The sequence below is a fragment of the Wolffia australiana genome, chromosome 14, assembly GCF_029677425.1.
Source record: "Wolffia australiana isolate 7733 chromosome 14, ASM2967742v1".
NCBI classification, from domain to species: domain Eukaryota; kingdom Viridiplantae; phylum Streptophyta; class Magnoliopsida; order Alismatales; family Araceae; genus Wolffia; species Wolffia australiana.
The window spans coordinates 6,004,579-6,029,704 of NC_135848.1; the positions used below are offsets into that span (position 1 = coordinate 6,004,579).

At 42.0% G+C, this 25,126-nt stretch overlaps 1 protein-coding gene across 3 annotated transcripts in view; it reads left to right on the plus strand.

Annotated features, from left to right (window-relative positions):
* Window positions 1-17,598: 17,598 nt before the first annotated feature.
* The window catches only part of LOC144711878 (uncharacterized), a 36,054-nt gene continuing 28,526 nt past the window's right edge, over window positions 17,599-25,126 (plus strand). The window contains exons 1-3 of one of the 3 annotated variants that reach the window (XM_078585997.1): window positions 17,599-17,733; window positions 17,819-18,036; window positions 18,630-18,710. In XM_078585997.1, coding sequence (XP_078442123.1) covers window positions 17,866-18,036; window positions 18,630-18,710 — 252 coding nt within the window. In that variant the 5' untranslated portion in view covers window positions 17,599-17,733; window positions 17,819-17,865. Of the gene's footprint in view, window positions 18,037-18,629; window positions 18,711-25,126 lie in introns of those variants that run through there. The other 2 variants (XM_078585998.1, XM_078586000.1) reach the window with 2 other exon arrangements.

Genomic DNA, 25,126 nt, shown 5'->3' on the forward strand with positions numbered 1-25,126 from the left:
GATGATCCCTATCCTCCTGAGGATCGGGCACCACTTCGCGATCACTGACATTTGGATAATGACAATCATTGGCAGCAGATTCAAAGGAGTGTCAAAGTCAATGTTCCATATTATGAGGGGTCTAGGGACCCTAAAAAATATCTAGATTTGGAGTCTAAACTTAACAGCTATTTCAAATGGTACAATATGCTCAAGTGGCAGAAAGTTCACTATGATGAGACGAAATTAGGGGGTCAAGCCAAAATCTTTTGGGAGAACCTTGAATTTTCAATCTACAACCGACGAGAGCCACCTACAGATACATGGCCCCAAATGAAAGACAAATTGCATGAGAAATATGTCCCTATTGGTTATTTAGATAACCTTCTAGATCAATGGAATAAGTTACAAAAGGGTAGGCACCCCGTATCCGACTACATTACTCAATTTGAGGAATTTTATATGAGATGTTGAGTTGAGGAGAATCCCTGAGTTATCATATCCCGATTTAGAACTGGACTCAACCCGTACTTAGAGACAGAATTACTTGTTCACAAGGCTGCTACACTCGAGCAGGCCTATCAGATTGTAGAAGATCTTGAACTATGTCAGACCTTATACAACACTCCTGTCATTAGTGACCGTCCCGCCCTTACCGATTGTGCTCATTCCTCCTACTCTAACCGATTAGCTCCGCGTAACCCACCTCTAGCTCTTCCAGCACCGATACCCCCTCTAAATTGCACTTCCACTGAACATTGTGCTCCTGCCCCCACACCACCATCCACCGCTCCAACCAATCCTAATTCCCGTACCACTTCTTCCCTCGACTCCACCGCGAGAGCTCTGCCTCAACCCAATCCAGCACAATTTGATCCATTTGACATGACTTGCTTTAAATGTCAGGGACGTGGTCATAGAGCCTCCCAATGCCCTTCCCGAGCCCTACATATAGGTCAAGAATCTTTTGATATTGAACCTACCGTAGACGAGCAACCTATTGATGAAGAAGAATATAGGGTAGATAATTACGTCGTAGATGAATTTCTGCACGAAGAAGGTTTGGTGAGCTTCATTGGCATCACTGACAGTCCACCATCCCTACCTCGTCATGATCCATCTACATCAGTTAGGGGAATTGTTCGATGCAACCTTACCCAACCATCCACTGATGAATTTGCGTTGAGAACATCCATATTTATACTTACTTTAAGATTGGTGATAAATTGTGCAAGACGATCGTAGATAGTGGTAGTTATATCAACGTCGTCTCCAATGTTATGACTTCATGTCTGGGATTACCGTTGATTGATCACCCTCATCCATATTATGTATCATGGATCGATGCCACATGGATCCCTGTGAAGAATTAATGCCTCCTTCCTCTCAAAGTTCAATCATACGAGGAAGAGATATTGTGTGATGTGTTACCTGTGAAAGTAGGCAACATTATCCTTGGTCGCCCTTGGCTATACGATAATGACGTACACATTTTTGGTAGGAGTAACACCTGCTCGTTCCTCTATCACGGTAAGAAAATCACATGGCACCCTTATACCCACAACCCTAAAAGACCATCATCGAAACCTACATCATTCCGTCTATGCATTCTCAATGGGCACCAATTTCAGAAGGAGATAGATAGTGAGATGTCTATTTGTCTAGCCATGCTTCCCGACCATTCCTCGGAAAATTCCACACCCCCACCACAAGAGGTTTCCCAATTACTAGCTGAATTTGAGAGCATCTTCCCTGAAGATTTACCCAATGATCTACCACCTATGCGTGAAATTTAGCATGCCATCGATTTCATTCCTGGATCCTCCCTACCAAATCTTCCCCATTATCGTATGGATCCCACACAATATAAGGAACTTCAACGTCAAGTCCAAGAACTCTTGGACAAGGGATTTATTCAGGAGAGCCTTAGCCGATGCGCCGTACCTGCATTGTTGGCTCCCAAAAAGGATGGGAGTTGGCGCATGTGCATTGATAGTAGAGCCATTAATGAAGTCACCGTCAAGTATAGGTTTCCCATCCCTCGCATTGATGATATGTTCGACATGATGACTGGTTCAAAGATTTTCTCAAAAATTGATCTAAAGAGTGGTTATCATCAAGTTCGAATTCGTCCGGAGAAGAGTGAAAAATCGTATTTAAAATCAAGGATGGATTATATGAATGGAAAGTTATGCCTTTTGGCTTGTCGAATGCACCTTGTACCTTCCAAAGATTGATGAACCACATCCTTAGATCATTCATAGGAAACTTCGTAGTAGTTTATTTTGATGATATACTCATTTACAGTAAATCCAGGAATGATCACCTCCACCACCTACGCCTAGTTTGCGAAGTCCTAGAGACCGAACAATTATATACCCATCCAAAGAAATGTTCCTTTCTTGTTGATCATTTCTCATTCATTGGCTTTATCTTATTGGCACAAGGTGTATCCGTAGATCCAACCAAAATAGTTGCCATAACCCAATGGCCGACCCCTAGAAATGTCCATGATGTTCGTAGCTTCCATGGTTTAGCAACCTTTTATCGACACTTCATTTATAACTTTAGTACCATTATGGAACCCATTACTGAATGCTTAAAAGGTAATCATTTTGAGTGGATCACATTAGCGCATGAATCCTTTGATGATATAAAGCTTAAGATGACAGAAGCTCCCATCCTGCGTTTACCCGATTTTAGTAAAGCATTTGAGATTGCTTGTGACGCATCGGGGTTAGGAATTGGAGGAGTATTGACTCAGCAGAATCATCCCATCGCCTTCTTTAGTGAAAAATTGAATGATACCAAGCTCAAATACTCTACTTATGACAAGAAATTCTATGTCATAGTTCAATCCCTATGTCGCTGGCGACGTTATTTGCTCTTTAAAGAATTTGTTCTCTACTCTGATTATGAGGCATTGAAATATCTCCATTCCCAGCAGAAGTTAAATCCTAGGCATGTTAGATGGGTCGAATATATTCAATCGCACACCTTTGTTCTAAATCATAAGAAAGGAGTCAAGAACAGGGTTGCCGATGCTCTAAGTAGATGCATCCACAAAAAATTGAAGTAATTGGCTTTGATCAGATAAAGGATATTTATATCGATTCCCAGATTTTGCACCTATCATCCAGTCCATGGGAAAGTACCCAAACCCGAAAAACCAAGACTATAATTTAGAAGAGGGATTCCTATTCTACAACCGTCGTTTATGCATTCCACAGACTTCTCTTAGAGACTTCCTTGTTTGGGAAACACACGCCGGAGGCCTAAGCGGTCACTTTGGGCATGATAAGCCCATTGCCACCGTTGAGCATAAATTCTTTTGGCCTAAGCTGTCACTTTATTTTAACAAAGTTGTCCGCTTACATGGGCTTCCAAAGAGTATAGTATCGGACAGAGATGTCAAATTCACTAGCTACTTTTGGAAGACCCTTTGACACCTTTTGGGGACAAAGCTCAAATTTTTTACAACTTTTCATCCCCAAACTGACGGTCAGACTGAAGTCGTGAATAAAAGTCTCGGCAATCTATTATGATCTTTGGTTGGGGACAACCTCAAATCTTGGGATACTATCATTCTACGCCCCGAGTTTGCCTACAATGCATCTGTCAACCGTACCTCTAGCATGAGTCCTTTTGAAATCATTCATGGTCACCCACCTCGTAAACCTACTTACCTCATACCCATGTTGCCGCATGCTAGAGTCTCAGACGATGGTCAAGAATTTTCAAGTCATATTAGAAGTATGCATGAGGACATTCATCATCGCATCACGAGTAGCAATGCATCATACAAACAGATCGCGGATTTACTCCGTCATTTTTGCAAATTTAATGAAGGTGATATGGTGATGGTGAGGGTAAGGCCAGAGCATTTTTCTCCCTAGGGGGCTACCAAGATTCATGCTCGTAGTGCCGGGCCACTCCCGATCCTCAAGCGAGTTAAGGCAAATGCCTATGCCGTTGGTATACCCTCTACATGGGGGATAAAAGGCAAGCACCACTTTTAATATTTCAGATTTAGCCGCATGTAAGGCCCCACCTCTCTCATCTAATGACCTATCCCTACCCACAAACTTTCCGGTGAACGAGTTTGACTTGTCCACTCATCCTTCATTACCTTCTGACTGGCAAGAGAACATCGAGGCTATATTGGAGGAGGTAATCACCTTCACCAAGAGTGGAACGGTGTGAAAGTTTCTTATTTGTTGGGAGGGCAAACCATCGACGGATGACATGTGGATTACAGAAGCAGACTTGGCTCGCCTTCGCCCGGACCTGTTGACGCCTTTAGAGCTTCCCCCCAACAACTCGATAGAGTCGAGTTCTTTTGACCCCGGGGGAATTGGTGGCGACGACGTCAACGCACCAACCTCAGATGCGCCACCGACGTCATCCGACACGCATCGCATCCAGACTCGTCATCAACATCAACTGAAGAACCGCCAGGATGATGACCAAATCATCACATCGACGACAAACGCACCATCGTTGAACGTGCCACCACCGTCTCCCGAGCCGTCACGCATCATGACTCGTCAACAACATATCCAGAACTGCCATTTGACGTGACACGATTACATGTCGTCCACTTTTATTTTATGTCATTTCTCGTATTTTCTCTTTCCTCCAAGGCCTATTTGTAGGCCAATGTTGCAAGAAATATTCGGCAAGTTTATTTTTAAGAATTGAGTTTTCTTCTTGGAAGACTTGCCCTAGCCCTCACCCCTTCGGACCGCCGCTGCCACCGCCGTCCTCGTCGCCTCGCGCCAAAGGCTGCTGCCCCCTCTCCGTGCCTGATCGCCCATGTCCCTTGGCCACCACCGAGCGCTCAGGGTTGTCCGCCCTTGGCCGCCGGCCCGCGCCCGGGTTGCCCAGCGCTTGGACCGCCCGACATCCGGACAGCTGAGCGCCCAAAGCCCAAGTCACCGCTCGCGGCCGGCCGCCTAGCGCCAGGCCACCGAAGCGCCCAAGCCGCCCAGCACCTGGCCGCCCAACGCCAGGCCGCCCAGCGCCAGGTCGCCGCTCACACCCCGGCCGCCCGAGCGCCCGGGTGCCCAGCGCCAGGGGTTGCCCGCACCCTTAGCCACCGCTCGACGCCCCAACCACTTAACGCTAAGCTTTTGCATCCCGACTGACTGCATCCCTTAGCCGCCGCCCGGCGCACGATCGTCCTCGCTCCCTGAGCGCCGCCCGCATCCAGGCCACGTCCAACGATCATCAACGACACATCTAGTATTCCCCATAACCTCGTCGCGCACCCCTGGTGCAGAGGTACCTCTAAACTCTTTGGTGTCATGTGTTCTTCGTCCAGTATTCCACGAGAAGTTCATCCACCGCCGTCGGATTTCTTTGGATTTTCTGTAATTTTCAAACAACTAGTGGAAAAGGTTTTTCTTGAGTTTTCCAGCGGACGTGAATTCGAGTTTATTGACTTTGGTTCTTAGCATCACCGCGGTGGTTGAAGACAGTACTCTCGCCCTCGATGAGGAAAGGGGCTGCACCACTACTATTTCATCGGATTTAAGTCTTCGAAATCGATTGTGTGAAATTTGTGGTCTGATTTATCCATTCCATTCCTAAATCATCTCAGCACCTAGCACCTGTCGTTGTCCTTTCCTCATCTCATCAGTCACCCTACATCCGTTACATCCAGCTGTCCTGCATCACCATCTTGCCGTGAAGATACTCTTGTTGTCTAAAGGTAACAATGATAAGGAAGAAGGGGTCCCAGCTCAGCATGGCCTATGTGCCTAAAGTGGGTGCTCCTTCCTATTTATACTTTCCTTCAATTTTTTATAAAAAACCTTCATATAAAAGTATATCCACCAGTGCTCCCATAATCATATGAGTGTGACCCTCTAGGCCTATATATCAATCTAGTAAATAACTTTAAAGGCCCAATGAAAATAATTACCCAACCTTATTTATTAGTTATACCAACATATAATTTAATTAAGAATTAATCGATTACCCAGATCATTATGTACCAAGTTACACCTCGTGCTATAGAAGATATATATTAATCTTGGAACTCTCTTATGGAATCATGTCCATCTTTGGTTACTGTATAGTATAACCTTTTCTCTGCAAGAGACTCTTGAAAATTTTAGGGTATGGTTATGTGTCAAATCATAATCTGTCACTTGGTTACTATTAATGTGTAAAGGAGATCATTGGAGAACATCTTCTCTAATACTCCAACTATCCTACCATGCATTTGATGCATTTTCTTCCTAGCATGCGGATGATCTCATCTTGACCATTTGTTCACGTCGATGTATTTGTTACTATGTCTGAGTTCAAACTTATTTGAATCACATGGTTAGTGACTTGTAATTTGTGGTCAAAATGTAGTCGTTCCACCAGATGTCTTTGGTGCATCGAGTCAACGAATCACTTATACAAAGTTGAAATGAATCAGCATAATGTATGTTTTAGATATATTACCATTTAGGTATTCAAATGGATCAATTCACTGAAATATTTATTCAAATAGGCACCCCACCATTTGTCCTTTGTGCCTCCACACTAAAGACTTTAAGATCAACCATACTTATAGATATAAGTTGGGTCAATTAGTGGTATTCTATCTGAATAACTCGATGTCCATCTTGAGTATCCAACAAATATGAATATTTAGAATACACACTTGAAGACTAGTGATTGATGAATATGATCTCATCATAATTCAATATTTTATTTCACATATACACATCACACAATAATGATAATCAATAAATATTCATTTCAATGAAGTCAATTAAAAACAGGGAAGTTTGATTTTCTTGATGACAACGCACATTTTAGTAGGTTAATATGACCATATTTACGTGTGTATATGCGTGTTATATATGTGTGTTATCAAGCCTTAAATGATTAAAGTTAACTTTATTATTATGTTTTGAATTTTATAAATGTTTAAGTATTTTTAATGGTTTTATGTCATCAAGTTCTGAAAGAAAATAATTTCTGAGTATGAATATTGTTTTTCCTGATTTTTTAGCATTATATTCTAAGATGTATCAGTTTTTTAATTCAAACTATATATTTCTAACACTTTTATGAATACATATCTATTTTTTGGAATTATTTAATGGCTCTTTGATTTTTCCAAACTTCCAAAGTCGGGTGAGTGAGAAATTTGAAGGGTTGAGAATGTTTAAAATTCAAGGCTATGATATATGATGATCTAGAAAGAGTTTTGGGCGGAAGTTTTGAGCGGAGCGTCCTTTTTCTGGCCTCTTCCATCCATACGATTGAATCTATAAATAGAGACTGGTATTTTTCTAAAAAATATCTTTAAGCTCACTTTGTCTTATAGAAGCATATTTGAAGAAAAGGAAGTTTTGAAGGTCTATTAAGAGTGTTCTTGGAGTCTTGAGTGCTTGGGGAATATCGATAGAGAAGTGGTTTTTTCTCTTGCTATACACTGGTTTTCTTTCATTCACATCCCTTTTTTTAGGTCCATATCCTTATATTCATAATCTCATTTTCATCACCATCTTCCATAATCCCACTCTACCACAACCATCCCTGATCTTAATCTTGATCTCATCACCTTCATCTCATGTAAAAACCCTAAATCATCTAGTCCATCGTCCTCTTCTCCATCCTACACCCACCTTTCAGTTCGTCCATCACATTCATTAGTTAGATCATTATCATTTCTTCTTCCACCATTCTATTTGTCCATCATCCATCCACATCTACTCACATCTATTCACGTAGTTCATCATCCTATCTGTTTGTTCATCTTCTATATCCATAATTACTTTATGTCTTCATCTATCTCTCTCTCTCTCATCTTATTTGAACTATCCAAGTCCTCATTCCTATTCCTCCTATAATTATATATACCATTCTTGTTAAATAATTTTGATCACCCACTCACCACCTCCAATTCATCTCATCACCCTATTCTATTTTATTTACAAGTCTCCTCTCATCTCTCTTGAATCATCATTTAAAGAGTATTGAAACCCTAATATATGGTCCCTATGGAGGCAACATTTTATCATAAATAACTAATCAAATTACTTTATGATTAAAGGTTTATAAATTATTATTCATTAACTCAAATATTGGTGACAAATTAAGAACCTTAATTTGAGGTCGTCGCTAGATGGCCACAAAATATCCATCACTCAGCAACTGACACAACATTCAAACAAAGTCTATTTGATGTAATGAGATGACCAAATGGAGCAAAGGTGAGGTAAGAAAATGAAATTAATACCAATTTCTTTGGAATACCTATTAATGGCAATATCATATTTTTCAATGTCGACATAAATTATTTTGTAAGATTCAATTAAAAATCTTATAATATATACATTGAATTTGATATTGATTCATAAATTTTTTTGGATCAAACTTCAGGTCAAGGTTAATGTTTTTGCTGAAGTTGGACTGAGAACAGATAGTGTCCTCTACTAATAAGTAGAATACAGAATTTTCTAGTTACATAAATAGATAACTTATATTGTATTATAATGCACATGCTCAACCCCCTTAATTATATAGCCTGCACAGGGGACCAAACATATATCAAAAGCATCATAAATATATAATGTATGTTATACCAATGAGTTAAGAATACATGGATTTAAGCAGGTAAAAAGTTAAGCGTGAAACAATCATTCTTTCATAGTCATTAAATAGGTGTTCAATCATAATGTTCTTATGTCTATTGAAATATATACTTTAAAATATATGACTTTTGATTTAAATATGCTCTCAACTTTTTTAACATGTTTAAATCAACTGATCAAAATAATGTGATTAAAATTGGGACCTATACTTCATAAAATAAGTCAATCGATAGAAATCTTAATTTTAACCTAAATTCAAAAAAAAATGGAATGATCTTACTCGTGGAAAGTAATTAAAAAAAATTTAGTGTAAGTGTAAAGTCTGATGATAGTTATTTTAAGTTGATATTTCACTTATGTTAATGTCGACTTATATTGTTGTGGCCTAAAATAGTAGGTATGACGATATACAAATATATTGTTATCGGAATACCTCTTAAAGATGGTGTTATGTGAGGTGAAAAGATGATCACTGAAGGGTAGAATATTCCATTACTCCTCTTTGTATTGAGATTATATTGGGTTCTACAAGCATTGATATGGATGAACAAATCAAAACATTCCTCAGCGGAATACTTAAACGAAATCATCACGGCATCAATAAAAACATCATACGAAGAACCTGTGCATAGATCGCATCCGTGATTTCTTGGATCTCGAAGCGAGACGAGTCGACCTCATAGAGTGTGAAGCCTCTAGATGTATCCACGCAGTCCTCAAAATGTCGAATCTCCTCCTCATTAACGAGCCTCATTCAATCTCCATCAGCGTTGTTACGCCGTCCTGATCACAACTGGAGAGTGATGGATATTATGTGACCGTCTAGCCAATCACACTGCCATGTTTATTTAAGTTCATTGAATAAAATATTTACGTTCATTATTATTCTGTGTGATGTTTGTAATGAAGTCCATGAATACGTGCAATGACTTAGTGAATTACAACGAGATCACACTACTGTGATCTCTAGTCTTTAAACATGTATTCCAAATATTCCTATTCGATGGATAGTAGAGATGAACATCGAATTATCTGGATAGAATAGCACTAGTTGATCCTACTTATACGATAAATATAACTGATCCTATGGCTATTAGTGTGGTGCCTCTAAATACATATAGTGGGTGCTCTTTGGAGAAAGAGTTCACTGAATTGATCCATACGAATCCATGAATGGTATTTTATTTAAATGTCAATCAGGTTGATTCATGTCATGGTTGTACAAGTGATCCACTGACCTGAGACACCAAGGACATCTCGTGAATGGATGACTACATATTGACTACGGCTTACGAGCCTCTAATCAGGGGATTCAAACAAGTCATAGCTCGGATATAGTAAGAAGCTTACGGAGATGATTGAGTGGTCAAGACGGGATCATATCAATTGGGTATTTTTCATAAAACCCCCAAAACTTAAGTATATCTTCTGACGTCCAAATGATTATTTGCGTGTGATCCTTTAGGCCCATGTATCAGTCTAGTTAACGACTCCAATGGCTCAATAACCTTTATTGGCCTTCCAAATTAATTAACTATATCATCGTATAGATTAATTAATACGAGATCGATTTAACCCAATTGATAGGTTGAGTCTCCAACACTTGGGGTGCCAAGCTACACCTCGTGCTCTAGAAGATACAAAGGAGTGTGTTTCAACTCACTTATGGAACATGTTCATCATCGGTTATCATGTACATATAGTCCCTCATCTACTTGATGCTTCTAGGATGACTTAGGCCATAGTCAACTGTCAAATCCTAATCAGTCATCTGAGTTAGTACTAATGCATTTAGAAATCATCGGAGAACTTTTCGCAAATATTTCACTACTTTGGCCAAGGACTTCATCGCATCATCTTTCTTGAGATGTCACCTCTTATACCAAGGGTGGACGATTACATCTTAATCACTCAATCATCTTCATGAACTTTCGATGCACCCGAACTAAGATTGTTTAGAATCCCATGATTAGAGACTCATTAGCGATAATAAAAGTACAAATGTCTGTCCACAAGACGCCTTTGATGTCCCATGTCTAAGGACTACTTACACGAGTATGACGTGAATCAACCTAATTGACAATTCTGTATAATACCATTCAAGGATTCGTACAGATCAATTCAGTGAACTCTTCCCACTAAATAGCACCCACTATCTATCATTAATGTCTCCACACTAATAGCTACGGGAACAACCATACTCATCATATGATTGAGGTTAGATAGTACTATTCTATCTGAATATTTCGATGTCCTTCTCGAGTATCCTTCGAATATGAATATTTAGAATACATGCTTAAAGACTAGTGATACAACATGACGGTCAGGATTGAATGGCTCGTGTCACACCATAAGGATCGGACACAAATACGTGATGCAGGTGGGTAAATGATGCGCCCGATTGAAAATCAACGAGAAGTACGACGCAAGCTGAGCAATCTGAGGCGTCAGCAAAGATGACAACATGAGGGATCAGGGTACGACCAAGCTCCCAATGACCCGAGTGGCCAGATTGAAGATCGACGGAACGGGGAACGTCACCATCCTCGCATGTCCACAACTATCGACGTGAACGACAATGATCCAACGTCGATGAAGGAAAGGTCATTACATGTGATGATGGCTAGTCCTATAACGGGTAAAAAAAATCTCTCTGGGCGATGAGGCAGTCAAAGATCGACACTAAAAGACGTAAAAATACTCTCAAGAAGGGAAGAGGGAAGGAACCTGTGGGCTCGAACTAGGTGCGCTAACATAGTTGTGCTATTGTCGAGAGACGAGGAAACCCAAATCGTGTCCTTCACTGCAAGTAGGTGGTTCAAGTACCGTACTTGCTGTAAAAATTGTCTTCGAGGACCTGCCGCAAATAGTGGCGATTGTGGAAGAGCGCATTAGAGCAGGCCTAGAAGAGAGTGGAATCATGGGTGGAGTGAGCGATGATGGCTTGGTGCGCACATTCAGTAGTGGAGTTGTCGGCACACGGCTGGCGGCTACATACAAGGACATTGACAGTCACGTATCCACGCACTAAAGGATGGAGGCTCTACTAGTACATGAAATGGGAACACCCGAGAAGTGGTCGGGCTGAAAATATCCTCGTACGACAACGGGAGGGCTGACCGTGGAGGGACAAGTTTGACCCCGAACGAGAATACACACTAGGTTTTGAGTTCCACGGTAGATACCGCCAATGATGGAGCAGGTCAACTGGACAGTAGGGACCACGGTGTTGTGTGAGTTCACTAGGTAGCACTCGGGTGGCTAGAAGCGCTACGTCACCGATGGGCAGGCAGAGGGCGGGTCTCGCGTGCGATGCCGGAGTCTGCGGGTCAAGTAGTACAGTGCAACCTTCAAAGAAAATGACCCAACGTCGACTGCAAAACATAGCCATGATGGGTCAGGGGAGGAGTCCCTCTCAGTTCCATCTTCCTGCATGGGAATGGTACGGTATATTCAAACAATCAACGCGACCACGATTCTCCGGGCTACAAAGAACTCTCACTGTGGTAGCCTGGTGACGATGGTGGAGGCCGAAGCTCCTCTTACTTCCGGTGAAGACTACGTGCTTGGGGATGAACAAGAAAGGAGGGAGTGGAGAAATACAGTGATCGAAACCCTAGGATATCTCAAAAATGAAAGTTCTCATCTTCTCTTTTTTTTTTCTTTCAAAACACAAGTTAATAAACCAGTCAAAAGCCTCCCCTCTCTTCTATAGTAAAAGAAAAAAAGGGGGGGCTTAAGAGTGCCCTAATGTGCTCCTTAAGGATGAGAAGCTTAGTGGGCTTCCCCCCTAAAGGATCCTTCAAGGGGAAGAAGCCAAGCATGGGCTTCGCCCCCTCAAGGGTGTAGACCAAAAACTACAAAGACACAAAAGCTCACATGGGGGAAGCCCGTGCGCATGTAGGAGGAGGCCCCCCTACAGTCAAAGGAGATGACGAGATAAAAACAAAACAACACGAAGAGGAGGACCATACACGAAAAGGACCTACGTAAAACCATAAGACAACCCGAACACGAAATAAATGACGTTAATACGGTTTCTCAAACATGGTATCAAAAACTCGGGTTCTTCACGTTGGCTCGGGCTCCGCGACGTGGCTGATGACAAGTTTGGGCATGCTCGACGAGATGGTCCTCCATCAACTAGTGATCTCTGTATTACGATCTCATCATAACTCACTAAGTCCGATCATGTATTCATGGACTTCATTATAAGCATCACACGTGAACTATAATGAATATGTTCTATTTATGAACATGGAAAAAGATATGGAATGTGTGATTGGCTTGCCGGCCACATATATGTCCATCAGATTAGCCCCTCACATTAGGGTTAAATTGTCCATTCATCTTTATTTGGATCTTCTTGGAATAGAAAATGGTACGGATCGTAATGAAAATGATTAAGCTACAAGATATAATCATTATCAACAATAAGCTTGAAAGATTGGTCAACACTAGCAGATATACTTTTTTGCAATTTCATGATAAATAACTTAAAAATGCATGATAGAGCATGACTTTTTTTTATGATGTAATTTGTAAATAAAATAAATGTAATAGAGAGGATATTTTTTCAGCTCGTATGATGATCATTGCCTAGGACTTTAGGGGGGAGGTGATTGAAGATGAAAGGCCAATTAGAGGGGATGTATTAGCCTTTACCTATCCTAGAATATCAACCGTTTTCTATCTTGTCAAATACATAAATTATACTTTGACCGAATGAGAATTACATGCTCCAATTCCCATGAGGGATTTGAAAAAGGCAATTGAATTTGAGGTAGGTTAAAACTGGCAGCGTGAGCATATTGAACAAGGAAGAATATGATTTTGGGTCGTCTTAATTAGTCTGGCCTCTCTTTGTAGCTGAAGTCGACTTTGGCTTCCCCGGATCATGTTAATTTTTATAAAAAATACTCATGTTGAATTTATTTTTTGAATTACTTATGTATCATTAGACTCCCCTTTTGTTCATGCATTTTCTATTTTAATTAAAATTTTTATTTGTTGCCTTCTAATGGAATCTAAAATTTTTCTTTGGTCTTCAACTCAATCATATTCCAATGTCCCATCTCACTTCATTGAAATAAATATAGTCATCATTATTCACATGTGAAGTTTCTAATGAAGTCAAGAAATATATGAAATGACGAAACCCCAATTAAGTCTTGTGGATGGAAGGTGTTATTTGACGATGAATAAAGATTACTTGATGAATAGATTCCAAACTACATTAGCCCAAAAGTAGAAACAAAACCAAGAGGATGATTGAGCGGTCAACATAGGGCCATTCACCCGTAGTACGCCAGATTACATGCATAAGGAAGATGATATAATGAGTCTTTGGGTGGATTTAGTGGGAAATATCGATGGAGTTCATTGGTGATTTTCCAGTGCATGAGACATAATTAGAATGACCAATTAGGGTTTGGTAGTTGTCCATACTTAAAGTCATTCTTGGAATGTCACGCAGATGATGGATTATACATATATAATAAACGGTGTGATGAGAAGAGACAATGAGAAGTATAGACCTGACGTTGACGGACACTGATGACCACTAAGTCATAGCACAAGAGGCCTGGGGATATTGCTAGGCTCTCAATGACATGGACGTCAGGTTGAAGATAGGTGGTGCAACCACAGCTATTGCCGCAAGTGTGTATGCCCTCGACGTGTCCAACCTAAGATGTACCAACAGAATTCTTATCCTTCGGTATAAGATTGCTATCTACGTCTACCCTGACCCGACATTGGAGACGGGTTCGGGAGGAACTCAAAGAAATAAAAGAACGTTCAAAGGGGTTGCTGTGAGCGTGACTGTAGGGCCAAAGCCTGGTCGGTCCTGACGAAGGCAACGGGAGTCTGACATACGACTCGATGTTGTGTCCTAGCTAACAGGGATGCGAGTAGTACGAGGGTAGCCATAATGTCAGTCGATGTGCGGGGGGCTCGCAATTGAACTGCCAGTGGTTTCAATGCGCATGCAGTTGTATGGCGGTGGAGCAAGTGTTAGCTCGGGCAGCGATGCGGGCGACAACACGGGCAACGATTGGGCAGTGGCGCGGGTGGCGGCGTAGGCAGAAACATGAGTGGCTGAGTGGGCAGAAGCTCAGGCAGTGGCGCAGATGACAGCGTCAGTGGTGGCACAGTGGCATAGTAGGCAGCTAGGGTGATGTGCCAACGGTGGTGCAGGCAGTGGTTTGAGCAGCGGTTGTGGCAGCCATGCGCACGACGGCAAGGGCGGTGTCGCAAGTAGTGGCACGACAATGACTTTGGCGGTGACACGACAATGACGCAGGCAGAAAAATGACAATGACGCGGGCTGTGGCACGAGCGATGGCACGGGCGACGCAGACAGCGATGAGGGTGGTGGCTCGAGTGGGGATGCTGCACCACGGTGGCGGCACATCGGCTGCATGATGACTCCACGGGTGGCGGTGCGGACGATGGCATGGCAACGCAGTAGATGGCGTCAACTTCCAGCGATTTGGGCGACATTGGCGCCAAAGTTTCCAAACATTATGGCGAATGGGAAAGAAAAGGGCAAAATGGGAAAATGAAAAATAAAACCTGCTTTTTGCTTTTTTTCTTTTAGCTGTTCTTCCTCAATATTTCTTTCTTCTCTAACAAGTGCCCCGCATATTTTATGAGCCCTCTAGAAAGAGAGGAAGAGAGGTCAACACTTGTGCCCACATACCCAAGTCTAAACACACGAACACGTAAGCCCAAAATACGAAAAAAGAAGTCAACCAAAATACAAAGGAAGATAACACCAACCTTTGGGCCCTGTTGACTTGGGCGAATACTTGAAGATCGTGTCTTTCACATCGGCCCTTGCTCCTCGAGCTGGTTGAGACCGAATCTTTAAGGCTAGATGGTCCCCATCAGTGGCTAAAAAGTTGTATGAAATAGCTAATAAGTTAATTTTTATATTTTTGGGCATGCAATGTATCTTTGCACATCACGTGCTGGTAACTAGACCCATTGATTACGCCAAATTGGTCAATGATTAATTAATCTATATGTTGGATATAGTCAATTCATTAGTTTGGCCAATAAAGTGTTGCTGGACTTTTAGACTTAATAACTAGAGGGTTATTAAAAAGATTCATTGGACGTCAGAAGGTATACTTTGGAATGTGGAGGGTTTTAATAAAATTGATCATTCAAGTATAAGAGAAACATGACCCTCTTTTTTGTAACCCCCACGGGAGTTAGAAAGGATGCCCTCTCCTTCCCATATTCTTTTTGAGCTTCCCCTTTGTCTTTGAGAGAATTGCATTGCGAGGAGATCTTCATGAATCCCTAATTACACTGTTTGAGAAAATGCCAAGGAGATGTGATACATTGAGGGCTGCATTAATATGTCTAGAGATTGGAGAATTGAGAGTCTTGAAAATTCTCGTACAAGGAATCATTTGAATGTGGACTCAAATGCACTCAAGGTTATTTGATCATCAATGTATGTGGTTATTCATATCTGAACATCCAATTTTAATTTGATTTATATTCACTGCACAAATCAAAATCAATACATTGTTCATGGTACATAACCCAATACCTTAAAGGTTATTACACGAGTTTGAGCTCGAGCATTTTGTGACATGTTATTGGAAAGTGGCATGCATACTTGTATATGTATTTCTGATGTGTCTGTCCTCGTGCACCTTAGATTCCTCAGTGGAATTCGATTTAACCTGTTAACTAAATCCATAAATTAAAGATCATAGGTTAACTAGCTCCTGTTAACTCAGTACATGGTCTTAATGCATAATGCCATATTAATAACAATGTGTGATTATAATAAATTAAATTATGCCCACTATTTGAGAAATGTAATCATCAAATAAAAAGTCCAAGTTATAGGCCTAGCGTCAATTAATGACCCATTTTTACTTTTGACATATGCAGTGTCATCCTATATGCCATCTGAATATTTAGGAAATAATTTTATGCCCATGAAAATTCATGCAATGTTTGGAGATTGACTGCAATCCATTTTCTGTCCCATCATTAACCATCATCTGTCATCCATCCTTAGTTCCTGACCTTGGAACAAACAGTGAAGCGAAAGCCTCCCACTCAGTCATTGAGTGTTTGTGATGGTACTTACTCTAAGGGTGCAACCATCTCCAGAATGCAGTCCCTTGCATCATCTATTCCATGATAAATTCTGTCATTCGTCCCATCCAACCCCTCGTGCAAAATAAACTGCATCTCATCCCGTTCTGTCCCTTACCACTACAGATCCGGATCATCCCGGACATGGACGAAGGACGGGACAGGACAGGACAAATTTCGTCCCGTCCTATGTCCGACATAAGCTCAGGGACGGACGGGACGGTTTTTCGTCCACCGACAAAAAAGGGTCCCGTCCAATTATCTCGTGACGATTTTTCATCCCGTCCAGTCCTCCCGGATGAATTTTCGTCCTGAAATTCATCCCTGGACGAAAAAACACATTTTATATTTATAAAATATTATAATAGGTTATAATATATTATAAATTGTACTAGTAAGGCCACGTGGCAACATCTCAACAGTCGGATGTGAATCCGGTGGTTTTCCGTCCAGATTCGTCCGTCTACCATCCTGTGACTTCTGGAGGGACGATTTTTTCGTCCCACGGGACGAAAACCGTCCCGTCCGGTGGTCCCCGGACGAATTTTCGTCCCAAAATTCGTCCTTATCCTCGGACGGGACGATTTTTTTCGTCCCGGGATGAAAAATCGTCCTGTCCGCGTCCCTGATCTATACTTACCGCCCTTCTCATCCCGTCCCGTCCGGTTCCCCTGTCCGCCCCGTTCCGTACTTCGTTCTAAATAAAATGCATCTCATCCGTCCCCATCCGTTCCGTTCCGCCCTGTCCTCCCCCCCCTCGCGGTCCCCGTTCAATCCTATTTCGACCCGTTCCTATCCTTCCCGTCCCGTCCCGTCGTAATCATTTACGTCCCGTCCCGTTCCTATCCTTCCCGTCCCGTTCCGAAGCTTGCTAGTATGAGTGGGGGGTGAAATGGGTGGTCTTTTCGACGCCATAGTCGCAGTTTTGCAGACCCAATTCTTCGTGGGGAGACGCAATCCCCCCAAATTTCCGACCAAGTTCTTCAAAGTTGCGTTCTTTCTGTGCTAAAGAAGGCCATCGCAGGTCGGAGTAGCTCAATCTTCAGCGCTCGAGCGCATTCCCACAACTTTCTTCTCGCTTCAAATCAACGAAAATTTTGGAATTTCAGCCGGCTGGAGAGAAGAAGCCAAAGGGTCTTCGAAAAGGGAAGTAGCCATGGAGACGGAGCAACTAGAACCTTTGGTTGGGCCTTTGGCCTTCACGGTTAAAGCAGCTTCTCGGGAGTCCGCGCCTGCTCAAAAAGCTGCTCATCTGCTCGAACCCGACCTCCGTTGCCATTGGTCAACAGGGACAAACACGAAGGAATGGATAGTTCTTGAGCTAGAGGTCCGCATTACATCTTCCCATCTCTTTTTTTCACGTTTTTATCATCGCAAAGATGATTGGAACAGAAAAAAAAACTTAATTTTTATCCCTCTGTTGTGCTTCTCTTGATGCTTGAAATTATAGTTTTATGTCGAAATGCGATGTCTTTGTCCGCTCCGATGTAATGGAAGAGTAGTTTTGATCATGATCCATTGAATTAGTGTTCATGGTGGAAACGCGTTTTCCTCACTTCTGTATAACCCATTTGCGGTGGAAAGTAAAACTCAAAGAAATTATGAAGCCATGCCAAGTTAAGTTTGCACTGCTTTTAGGTGTTGATCTGCTTCGTCATCGATCGACAACTATTATAATAAATCTTTACTTCTCTGTGCTGCATTCATTAGATTATCGACTTATAGTTGGCAAATATCTGCCACTTTTGTTTGAAATATGCAAAAATCTATTTGTTCATAATAGCTTATTTGAAGAAGTATTGGGCTTGCTAATGCCGATCTCAGTATTATTGCGATTATCAAAATTTCTCTTTTGTAACTGAACTCTGAAGTTCTTGTACGGCGTATAAATCTCTTTGAATACGCTATTTTTCTCCGCAGGAGCCTTGTCTACTCTCACATATTAGGATATATAACAAATCTGTTCTTGAATGGGAAATCTCTGCTGGATTACAGTACAAGGTGACTCTCCAGTCTCTCCACCCCTCTCTCCTCAATATTTGTTTTAACATTGAACGCAGAAGTGCCAGTTCGATCTTTGAATATCTTGCCTCAGTCAATTTTTAGTGCGAATGTGATACTCATCGCATGTAACATTTGGCCATATTATCTGTAAAAATAATAGTATTATTTTATTGGCTCCTTAAATATAACAGTAATTGTGTTATATATAATTTTTGGCCCATTTAGTTGAAATAGCATTTGTCAGACTGATTCGCATTTCAATCCAATTGTTAACAAAAAATCACTCCTCTGTTTGGTAGAATATCTTTTTATGGTTGAACATTTGATTCCTCATGATCCTTTGGAACAAAAGTTGTGGAAATGTGCATCGTAATAATTTCCCTTGCTTTTTTCTGTCTAGGTGGAATGATTTATGTGCAGAATTTCTTTCATAAATTTTGTTTGGTCCTCTTTGACCTGATATGTTTCGAGTATAGGTGCTTCCTCATGGAAAATAAGACATTAATTTAGCACGATTAGGACATGACATGGCGCGAAGCAAAATAAGGAAAAAAGTTTCAGTTCCATAATTCTGAAAGGACAGGCTGGGATGCCAAAAAACTCAAATATTGGCCCGATGGTCTTATCTCATTAAGAAACTCAAATATTTAAGTATCTTTGGCCACTATATGGTCCCATTCTCATTTCAGGAAAATTGCACAATAGCACTTATCTCACATTGCATAACATGTGACACTTACTTTTAGGTAAAAGGCATTGTCCCTTTACCATTGGTTTCACTTTTTAAGGTCAATTAGCGCAGTTCCAGAAGTAGTGGCCATGATGGGAGAAAGGTTTACTGGATGGACTTTGATCTCAGGTCAGGGGGCATTTCCTATGGAAGTATTTTTTTATGGTTTCCATTAAGAAAGAAACTGATCATTGCGAGATAGTGGGCAATGATCATAAACCTTTCCAATTGATACTTTTTCCGCACATAAACATGTTTCATGATGCAAAGTAAAATAAGGACCAAATAAAGGCAAATATCAAACAATATTATTCATCCTTGACATTTGCGAGAACCGCTACTAGGAAGGCCATCACATTGACCTGTCAGTACTGTTAGATCATCATGGCCCAGTTAGGGCTAATTTTACTAATTTATGGGCCTGAGGCCATGTACGTGTAATAGACTAATCCTAGGGATCTAATGGAAAAACTAACCTAAAATGGATTTAAATAAAGGCCCAATAAGGGCCCATTAACGGCCCACTAAGGACCCATTAAGGGCCCAATAGTGAGGGGCCCATTTAGGGAATATATTAGGTCCATTAAGGACCTAATATATGCTGGGCCTGATCTATATCAGGCCCAGCCTCCAACAGCTATAAATATAGCTGTTGGAAGTCCTTTTTGAAAAAAGGAATCTCTTCTGCAGCTTTTTCCAACGGTCAGTTTTTGACCGTTGGACAAAAGCATTAACCTCTCTCTCTCTCTCTGTGAAAATTTGTATAAAAGGGGCATCTGTTCAGTAATAAAGATCAGTTCATTTTTGCCCCAATTTTTCTGTCTCTTCTCCACATTCTCAGAAATTCTCTCTGCAGTCCACTATCTCATATTTTCCTTCAATTTATTACATGGTATCAGAGCATTTCCGATCCTGAATTCAGTAGAATTCAAGAGTGCAGTGTGGTTGGAGGCTTCTCAAAGAGAGATATCTCCCTGATCCAAGTGCTCCTTTGCAGTTTCTTCCCCTGTCTTTCGTCACGAAGCAGGACATCAATTGTGGGTGGCTTTCTTAGAGGATTTCTCCCTGAGTTAGTGCATCTTCAGAAGCTGAAATTCCCTGCTCTTAATCCAAGAGGCAGGTCCCTTCTTTTTGGTGAGAATCTACTCTTATTTTTGGAAATTATGGGTGGCAAAACCAGAACCAGAATGGCGGCAAAAGCAGAAAAGGAAGTGGAAGAGCTTTCATCCAAGGCTACTCCCACAGCTCCAAATGCTCAAGTTACTGCCCTCGTCACCGCCCCAGTCCAGACCAGGCTTGTTTTGCCCGATTTGGACATGAAGTACAATGGCCTTAACGGCGAAAAATGGGTGACGATCGCTGAGAGAACCCTCAAGGCGATGTACCTGGGCAGACACTTGTCTGATGAGGCGCCTGCAGAAGAAGATCCGCGCAGTGAAGTCTGGGAGTCTGAAGAGGCTCTCATCATGAATTGGATGATCAAGAACATGGAGGACAAACAGCGAGATGATTATCTCCTGATCAGCTGTGTTCGAGATCTATGGCAGGAAATTAAGAAGTCATGTGCAGAAATGCACGGCGATTTTCGAGTGTATGATCTGCGAGAACAAGAACGTACACTAAAGCAAGGGAGCTTGACGATCTCCACCTATTCTGCACGACTGAAGGCCATTTGGAGAGAGCTGGATGTCCTCTGGCCCACAGGTGATAAGAGTTCACCCTCTTATACTAGAGAAGTCAAGTTCAGAACCCTTCAGTTTCTGATGGGTCTGAATCCGGAATATGAGACTCTACGGAGTCAACTGCTGCATAGGGAACGATTCCCTACATTGGCAGAGGCAATTTCTGAGCTTCAAGGAGCAGAGAGCCGGAAGAAACTCGGCACTAAAAATGGTGAGGCCCCCACCCCTACTGCAGCAGCTCATCTAGCCAAGAAGGAGCCGCAGAACACCTCTGCGCCATCTCTGGCACCCCAACATCAGAAAGCAATACCGAAGGAAGGTAATACTTCGGACCTAGTCTGTGGATATTGCAGGAAGACCGGCCACATCAAAAAGGACTGCCGGAAGCCGGCGTGGAAGGAAGAACAGATACGGAAAGGCACCTGGAATCCAGGGCAGCACAAGAAGGCCTACGTGGCTAGTGAGGGGGGGGAACCTCTCTCTACTGAAAGAAATGAGGCAGGAAGCGAAATCCAGAAGATGATACAGTCTGAAGGAAGCAAGATTTTGCAGAAAATGAGCTCCGCATCATTGGTACAGTCGGGTAAGCACTTTGCATTTACAACATTTAAGAATACTACGTCAATTTCGGCATCTTGGGTTTTAGATTCAGGGGCGACAGACCATATGTCACCTCACAAGACACTGTTTCAATCCTATGAGATTGAAACAAAGGATCTTAAAGTATTTACTGCAAATGGGGGAATCTTAGAAGTAGCAGGAAGAGGGACTATCATGATTAAAGGAAAGAGATTGGAAGGAGTGTTACATGTACCAGAATTAAAGGCTAATCTTCTGTCTTTAATTCAGTTGGTAGATGATACCAGGTGGCAGTTTATTTTAGACTCTGATTCATGTTTTCTCTGCCTAAAGGGTACCGGGCAGAGGATTTTGTCTGTTAGCAGGAGAGGAGGGCTTCTCTTGCTAGACGATCTAAGGGAAGATGGGGAGCAGAAGGTGACCTATGCTGCCCAAAGCGAAGAACGGGTCATCCTTCTCCATAGGAGACTAGGACACCCCTCATTTCATATTTTGAAACATTCACATCCTCAATTATTTAAAGGAATTTCGTTTGAGCACCTTAATTGCGAAAGTTGTCAATTCGCTAAACACAAACGGTCACCCTATCCAAGTACGAATCATAGGACCCTCTCTGCATTTGAATATGTCCATAGTGACGTATGGGGACCTTGCTCCATATCCGGCTTGGCACATCATCGGTGGTTCATCCTATTTGTGGATGATTTTTCTAGATATACGTGGGTATATCTACTGAAATCTAAGGCTGAAGTCCCATCTATTATTACTCTGTTCTGTGAAATGATTCACAATCAGTTTGGTAAGAAGGTTAAGAACTTCAGATCTGATAATGCTAGGGAATACTTCTGTGGAGAAGTTAATCAATATATGGAAGCAAATGGGATAATTCACCAGTCATCCTGTGTAAATACCCCTCAACAAAATGGGCTTGCTGAGAGGAAAATCGGGCATATTATGTCATCTGCCAGAGCACTTCTATTCCAGGGAAATTGCCCTAAGAATTATTGGGCTGAAGCAGTAGCAATAGCCACCCATCTGATTAATAGGACAGTATCAAAAACATTGAATTTTTATGCACCTATTGACCTTTTATCTTCTGAATTTCCTAGTATTTCTTTGAGAACTAATCTGCCAGCCAAGGTGTTTGGTTGTACAGTGTATGTCCACGTACATCATGCAGGAAAATTGGACCATAGGGCCATGAAATGTGTGTTTCTGGGATACTCCACCACTCAGCAAGGCTACAAGTGTTATCACCCAAGCTCCAGAAGGTTCTTCATTTCATCAGACACTAAATTTGATGAGTTTCGAATGTTTCATGATGAAACAGTTAGGTCGGATCTCTATCTGGACTCCAGTGAGACAGACATTGAGGATGGTGAGCCCAGCCGAATTCCATCACCGGAACACAGTGAACAAGAATCCGATGAGAGCACAGCTCCAAGTCCGGCTGAGGAGGAGGAATTCCATACACCAGAGGAAGTTCCAAGTGAAGAAATATCCCCTGCTATTGAGGATCATCCAAGTAACAATGGGTGGTCCATTTCCATCAGCAAAAGTGAGCGAAGGTGCACAAAAACTAAACTTTATCCAGTAAGCAATTATGTTTCGTACATTCGGATATCTCCAGAATATAATATAGTTGTTCAAGCATTGATGACAGTATCGGTCCCGAAGAGCGTCAAAGAAGCTATGACCTACCCCGAGTGGAAGAAAGCGATGGATGAAGAAATGGGAGCACTAGAAAGGAACGGTACTTGGGAGTTGTGCCCACTCTCGGCTGGAAAAAAGGTAGTAGGCAGCAGATGGGTATTTACCATCAAACATCACTCGGATGGATCAATTGCTAGGTACAAGGCCCGATTGGTAGCTCAAGGATACACCCAGTCCTATGGTATTGATTACAATGAGACATTTGCCCCCGTGGCCAAACTAAATACGGTAAGAGTTTTGATTTCCCTTGCAGCAATACTCGGATGGAAACTATACCAGTACGACGTAAAGAACGCTTTCTTACATGGAGACTTAGCGGAAGAGGTATACATGGCACCACCCCCTGGATATTCCTTGAGTAAAAGAGCTGGGGATGTATGCCATCTCAGAAAGTCGTTATATGGACTTAAACAGTCTCCCAGGGCCTGGTTTGGTAAGTTTTAAAAGGCCATGATCGCAGCTGGATACCTCCAAAGTGAGGGAGATCACACCCTCTTTATAAAGCATGGTGAGGAGGGAAAATTAGCAGTTTTAATAGTGTATGTAGATGACATCATTATCACGGGAAATGACCATGAAGAAGTCCAGAGGCTTGAGAAGCATCTTTCCTCATCATTTGACATCAAAGCTTTAGGGCTTTTGACATATTTCCTAGGAATTGAAGTTGCATATTCAAAATCGGGGATTTTACTCACTCAACATAAGTATATCCTGGATTTACTAAAGGAAATAGGAAAATTGGACTGCAGACCATCAGCTACTCCAGTTGATGTCAATGTGAAGTTAAAGGCAGAACAACATGACAAAGATGCCCCAATCAACAAGTCATCATTTCAAAGACTCATTGGCAGGTTGCTCTATTTGAACCACACAAGGCCAGACATAGCTTTTGCTGTGAATTCCCTCAGCCAGTTCATGAACGACCCACGAGAGTCGCATCAAGGAGCAGCAGATCGGATTCTGTCCTACCTCAAGGGTTCTATTGGACAAGGCCTACTGTTCCGATCAGGAGGTGAGCCTAGTGTAGTTCTTTTTACTGACTCTGATTATGCAGGTTCCTTCGAGGACAGCCGATCCACGTCCGGCTATTGTAGCTTCATTGGAGGTAACCTTGTTACATGGCGCAGTAAAAAGCAGAAAGAAGTTTCCCTTTCGAGTGCTGAAGCAGAGCTTCGGGCCTTAAAAAAGGGCGTATGAGAAGGTATGTGGTTGAAAGGCATCTTACAAGACCTACATCTATACCAAGGCAAAGGTATGACTCTTCTTTCAGATAGCAAGTCGGCCATTGCCATGGCCAAGAACCCGGTTCAGCACGAACGCACCAAACACGCATGAGTGGCTAGACACTTCATCAAGCAGAGCATTGATGATGGCTTCATCATCCCACAGTACACTCCCACCTTGGAGCAGACTGCAGACATTTTCACGAAGGGGATCCCAGGACCACAATTCCAGGCCTTGGTGTCCAAGTTGGGCATGATTAACATCTATACCCAACTTGAGGGGGGGTGTTAGATCATCATGGCCCAGTTAGGGCTAATTTTACTAATTTATGGGCCTGAGGCCATGTACGTGTAATAGACTAATCCTAGGGATCTAATGGAAAAACTAACCTAAAATGGATTTAAATAAAGGCCCAATAAGGGCCCATTAACGGCCCACTAAGGACCCATTAAGGGCCCAATAGTGAGGGGCCCATTTAGGGAATA